The sequence below is a fragment of the Contarinia nasturtii genome, unplaced genomic scaffold (genome assembly GCF_009176525.2).
Source record: "Contarinia nasturtii isolate CC-2019 unplaced genomic scaffold, AAFC_CNas_1.1 Cnas_scaffold_1538, whole genome shotgun sequence".
NCBI classification, from domain to species: domain Eukaryota; kingdom Metazoa; phylum Arthropoda; class Insecta; order Diptera; family Cecidomyiidae; genus Contarinia; species Contarinia nasturtii.
In genome coordinates, this window is record NW_022198873.1 from 295 (window position 1) to 6,567 (window position 6,273).

At 35.3% G+C, this 6,273-nt stretch overlaps 1 protein-coding gene across 1 annotated transcript; it reads left to right on the forward strand.

Annotated features, from left to right (window-relative positions):
- Positions 1–211: 211 nt before the first annotated feature.
- LOC116346475 (poly [ADP-ribose] polymerase tankyrase-2-like) lies at positions 212–5,168 on the forward strand (the record flags this gene model as incomplete). The annotated part of the gene is made up of 6 exons (XM_031776546.1): positions 212–256; positions 433–531; positions 595–693; positions 781–879; positions 4,865–4,960; positions 5,070–5,168. Coding segments are annotated over 6 exons (537 nt in total), but the record flags the coding sequence as incomplete, so codon positions are not given.
- Between the last annotated feature and the right edge of the window lie 1,105 nt (positions 5,169–6,273).

Below are 6,273 nucleotides of genomic sequence, written 5' to 3' on the forward strand. Positions count from 1 at the left end.
TAAATGGTCTTATACTTAGACCTATAACAATCACTTCTATTGTTTTCACTCCATTATAATGTCTGGCTGCGATAAATATCGGATACTCACAAAATATCCCGGATATATATCTATGCTCAGTATATGCTCTGATTTTAACAAATTTTTACAGGTTACGAATATTTCAAATTTCTCTGGTCCGATTCTAAATCTTCTCCGGTTTTCAAATTAGTCTTAGGAAATGAAGCTCCGGAACTTTTTAATGCTATCGAATTTGGTAAGTCAAAGACAATCATCATACATTTCATAATATTCGCAACGCTTTTTCTCTTTCTCCGAGTTATTTTTGATGAAATTCAATTCCTTTGAAATATCATTACAGCTTAATGTATGTATATGATAATGGGATATATCTTAAATTTGCATGCCTTTCTTCTACAATATCATTTCCAGGGAAGACAGATGTAGTTACACGTCTAATTGAAAATAGTTCACTCGTAAATGCTGAGAATCCGGATGGACTTACACCGCTTTTATTTGCTGCATCTAAGAGTAATTTCAAATTGATAAATTTAAAAATGTGGTGGCTTTATAAGAATTTTTCAAACTTTGCAGATAAAACGGAGATAGTCAAAGTTCTTGTCGATCATGGAGCTGATGTGAATTCTAGAGATTACAGTAATTCTACACCACTCCATGAGGCTGTTCAATATGGTATTTGTCTATATATTCGGAAACCGAAAATATCAAGCGTGATCGACAAAGTAGTTAAGTCAACTGTTTCTCTGTTTGATATTTCAGGCACACTCGAAATGATTGAGTTTTTAATCAGTCGTGGTGCAAAGGTGAATGTCGAAGATTCTATTCAATGGACGCCACTCCATAAAGTTGCCCGATTTGGTAATTATTGATTATATGACCTATATTAGAGTGGATCGATTTTGACATTTTTGCGAGAGTTAAAAATCGTACCCCCATCACCTCTATAGGATGGTCATAGAAACATGACTAGACAACGGTTTTGAAAAAGAAATGCTTTTCAATGCGTTTCCCTTTTCCGCCAGACCCAGGAATTTTTCAAAAAAAAATCATTTTTCGATACACTTGTCATATAAAAATCACAAAAAACCAAAATTTTATATGGGAAATGTGTTTCACTTTGATTCAAATTACTTCAAACTTTCAGAATGTTATTTTTTGGTGAAAAAATCAATCTGTGCAACGTTTCACGTATTTTTGTATGAAAAGTGTTTCAAAAATAATTTTATCTCAAAATGAACGTTAGATTCGGTTTTCTCGTGCCAGCTAATTTTAAAATTGGCGCGCTGTTTAGTTTCGATTTGAGTCATTAAATTACATTGACGTCCCCTTTGAAATTGGTGGCGCCACCGTCAGCTCAATAAGACTTGAAGTCTTCACATCCTGTCATTACACCCAGGGAACCAATTTTTGTGAATTTTCAAAGTGCTTGAAAATGTTCAAAATTCGATTTTTGAAAAATTCCTGCGTCAGGCGCAAAAGGGAAACGCATTTCTTTTTCAAAACCGCTGTCATAGTAGTATATCCATGACCATCCTACAGAAGTTGTGGGGGTACAATTTTTGATTCTCGCAAAAATTTCAAAATCGAACCACTCTACTATATATAGGTTTTGGACACGAAAATAGCATGGTAGGATCACTAATTATTTATTTGCAAAACATTTTAGGCACATATGAAATGTTTCGTTATTTAGTTGAACATGGAGCAAATATAAAGTCTACAACGTCCCAAAACTCTCGAACTTTGTTTTTGGCTGTTCAGAATGGTAATTTTCAATCGATTAATTTATAAATCGTAAGATGAACTTTTCCGCACTGTGATAAACAACATGCATTTATTACAAATCTTTTACTCAAAGAATTCACGAGAAAACTGAATCTGACATTAGTTTTACGATACAAATAATTTTCGAAGCACTTTTCATACAAAAACTACTAAAAATGGGATTTTTTGTATCGCCTATATGATATCGTAATCATGTGAAAATTTGCAAAGGTTATTTTTTTCACAAAAAGTTAACATTCTGAAAGTTTGAAGAAATTTCAATGCATATTAAGGGTACTTCCCATACAACATTTCGTTTTTGAGCGAAAATTTCAAAATTTCGTTCGGGAGGTACCCCTAATATGCGTTGAAATGTCTTCAAACTCTCGGAATGGAATTTTTGTGTGATGAAAATAACCTGTGCAAAGTTTCAGCTCATTACGATATCATACATTACATATTCCATACATAAATTCAATTTTTCGTACGAAAAGTGTGTCGAAAGTTATTTTTATCGCAAATCTAACGTCATATTCGGTTTTCTCGTACCCGTGTTTAAGTACACATTAAATATCACTTTTGGAAGAAACATTTAATTTTTCCTATGGATGGTCATAGGCATCACACCAGACATGACACTTCACTCTATCAACCAAAGTCGCTCAAAATGTAATGGTTTCTATTCCTTGGCACCCCCAATCATCCTGCGAAGCCAGATTTTGAATTACATTTTTGTTTGAAAGTTAACGCATATACATTCGGACATCGATAAACCGCTAGATTCGTGTTCCCTGGCTCCTAAAACACCCAGAAAACATGTTTTTTGAGGGTGTTAATTTTTCGACCGATTCCAATACTTTACCTTACACACTAGGTGTGTGCGGAAAAGTAATGAAATGTCTTACATCCGTGAGATGAACTTTTCCGCACTGTAATCCACAACATGCATTTATTACATATCTTTTACTTAAATTTGAACTCACGTAAAAACTCAATCTGACATTCCACAAACAATATTCAATCTGACATTAGTTTTGCGATAGAAATAATTTTTGACACACTTTTTATACAAAAATTACTTAAAATGGGAATTTTAGTATGGAATCAATGCTTGTATGATATCGTTACTTTGCACAGGGTATTTTACTTTTTCGCACACACCTAGTGTGTAAGGTAAAGTATTGGAATCGGTCGAAAAATTAACACTCTCAAAAAACATGTTTTCTGGGTGTCTTAGGAGCCAGGGAACACGAATCTAGCGTTTTTTCGATGTCCGAATGTATGTGCGTACCCTGTACGCAAAAATTTGTTAACACGATAAGTTTCAAACAAGAAAAGTAATTCAAAATCTGACTTCACAGGATGATTGGGGGTGCCGAGGAATAGAAACCATTAAATTTTGAGCGACTTTGGTTGACAGAGTGCCGTGTCAAGTCTGGTGTGATGCAACGTGTGTAATGCGCTCAATAAGCGTAATGCTTTGATTGCCGAACTTCGTACAGACAGCGCCATCTATATATAGAATGAGATATTATTTCACAAGTTTGAGAATGAGCGCAAATGTCATTCCAAAATTGTTGAAAAATAATTTAATAAATTGTTTCATTTTTTGTTTTGAAAATGAAGTTAGCACAATTAGCATTAGATAATTTCTATTTAAAAAAAAAATAATATGCGTTTTAATTTAACTTAAAAAGCCTCGGGCGTAGAGTGTGTAGATCTTGTGGAAATGATATTGTTAAAATCTCCATACGTAAACTCATAAGTGTGAGTGTGACATTTGACAGATAGATACAAAACGTAATGTTATTGTTCTCTTACATACCTGTCATAACTCAGCCATAGACTAGTGGTTAGCGTGCCAGGTTTGTGAGCGTGAGGACACGAGTTCGATTCTCGGTCAAATTTGGTCCGGTATTTTTCCACCGTGATTCGCTCAGAAATTATCAGTGGTTTTATGCGGAATAGATTTGGCCGGGTTTCGGGCTAGTGGAGTGCTTCGGAGGGCACTTGAAGCCGTCGGTCCCGTGTGTGTGCACAACGAATAATGGGTTCAGCATAGACACATGTAAGATGGAGTGCCTTTACGTTAGGTTGGTGTCTTGGATACGTCAAATATCCAATACGTCAACCGTAAAAAGGTAGTGCGATATCTCTGGTGAATATACCGGTAAACCAGCGATATGTGCATTCCTCCATTGAAATAAGAAGAGCCCAACGCCATCTAGACAATTGACTTGAGAAGAAAGCCCTGGTCACTGGCCCTGTACGGAGGCTAGTTACATGGCTGCTATAAAGTGGGCCACACCGTGGGAAGCATTCTCCAAGCAATCGAGTGACAGCACAAGTCGGGTCGTCATGCAATAAGTTACGAAACTTGAGCATCGAAGTGAATAACTCCCCGTTTAATCCAATAATCCAATAGTCCAATACCTGTCATACACTCACTATTCCGTTCATTTATTTTATTTATATTCTTAATCTCGCAATCACATCGCAAAATTGCGTGAAAATGGCAAATACTATTAACAATTTAATTGATCTTGACACCACTGTATAAAATTTCCTGATGCAAATGGAGACTTTACTTTTATATTAAACTTTATTCTGTTTAGTTCGCCAAAAGATAAAGTGAGGGCGTTAGTGTGACAGATTTCATATAAAAAAGCTACTGTATTAGAGATCCTTGTGATGCCCATGGGCATCCATAGGAAAAATTCAATTTTTCTTCCAAAAGTGATATTTATTGTTTTCTTAAACACTCAACAATATGTATTGTTTCTATCATCCTGTGAAGTCAGATTTTGAATTACTTTTCTTGTTTGAAAGTTATCGTGTTAACAAATTTTTGCGTACAGGGTACAGCGTACAGCGTACAGCGTACAGGGTACAGCGTACCACGCACATACATTCGGACATCGAAAAAACGCTAGATTCGTGTTCCCTGGCCCCAAAAACACCCAGAAAACACATTTTTGATGGGTGTTAATTTTTCAACCGATTCCAATACTTTACCTTACACACTAGGCACACACGAAAAGTAAAAGTTTGTTTCTAAAGAACTTCGTACATTTTACAGGTAAGATGCAGATTCTTAAATATCTTGTCGAACATGGAGCCGATGTGAATTCTAGAGACACAGATAATCGCACACCACTTCATTGGGCCTATAAAGGTAATTCTCTATAGTATAGAGTCTATACGTTTGGAAACAGAAAATAGAAAGCGTGAATGGTATGATCGCCAAAGTAGTTAGGCTGAATGTTTCTTGCCTAATATTTCAGGTACACTCGAAATGATTGAGTTCTTAATCACTCATGGTGCAAAGGTAAATGCTGAAGATAATCGTAAAATGACGCCACTCCATAACGTTGCTGGATATGGTAATTATTAATTGAGAGCCTGAAACCCAAAACAAGTTATAAAAATTCTTTTCGGAAAAAAAGCAAAAGAATGTATTTTTTAAATGAAAAAGGCGATAGAAAAAACTGAGAGTTAAAAGAGCATATACAGAACTGAGAATTAAAACAGAATATAAATTCAGTTAGCGACAAAACAAACAAGCGATATGCTATATTTTGACTCTCAGTTTTTATTCGTCTCATGTTTTTGATGAAAGCAAATATAATATTTATCGGTTCCAAATAAAAAGATAAAGAGGCTTACGTACGCAAGCTGACTTTTCCGCATGGAACCGAAATTTTGGGAATAAACTGAAATCATGGTCTTTGTATGGTTGCAGTAACTTAAATTACCGTGAAAACTTGTGAATATTATTTTCTTATCAAAATAAATAATCACACCAAGTTTAAAGAAATTTCAATCCAAAAATAGCCTGTTGAATGAAACTTTTTGTGGATTTTTGTATGAAAAGTGTGTGAAAAATTGATTGCATCTTAAAACTAACATCAGATTCGGGTTTCTCGTGCCAAAAAACCCCCCACTGGTTGTGTATTCATTCAACGTTCAAATTGAAAGAATATCATTTTAAGGCATTTTTCTCATAAGTGCCTCTTCAGAGTCTAAGTTTTACACCGATCAATCAATGTCGTTGAAAATTTGACCAGATCTATTCCTCGTAGTGCCCAATCACTTCGTGAAGTCACATTTTGAATGTCATGTCCGAGCACGAAACTATCGTGTCACCAAAATGGTTGAGAAATTATCAAAAAATGTATGGATGTGGGATGTGGGTACTCCATTCGGACCAAAAAAAATTACACCGGTCAACAGATATTGCTCAAAAACTAATCACCACGTCTCCTAGTAGTCCCAAATCATCCTGCAAAGTCAGAATTTGAATTGAGTTTTTGGAAGAAGATTTATCAAGTTAACAAATTTTGGCAACACGCCACAGGACACAGGACACAGGGCACATCACACACAGCGACGCACATTAATATGCCCCAAAATCATCTCCAATCGTGTTTTCTACATTAAATATGCATAGAAAACATGTTTTGGGATGACTTTAATTTTTTGGCCTAA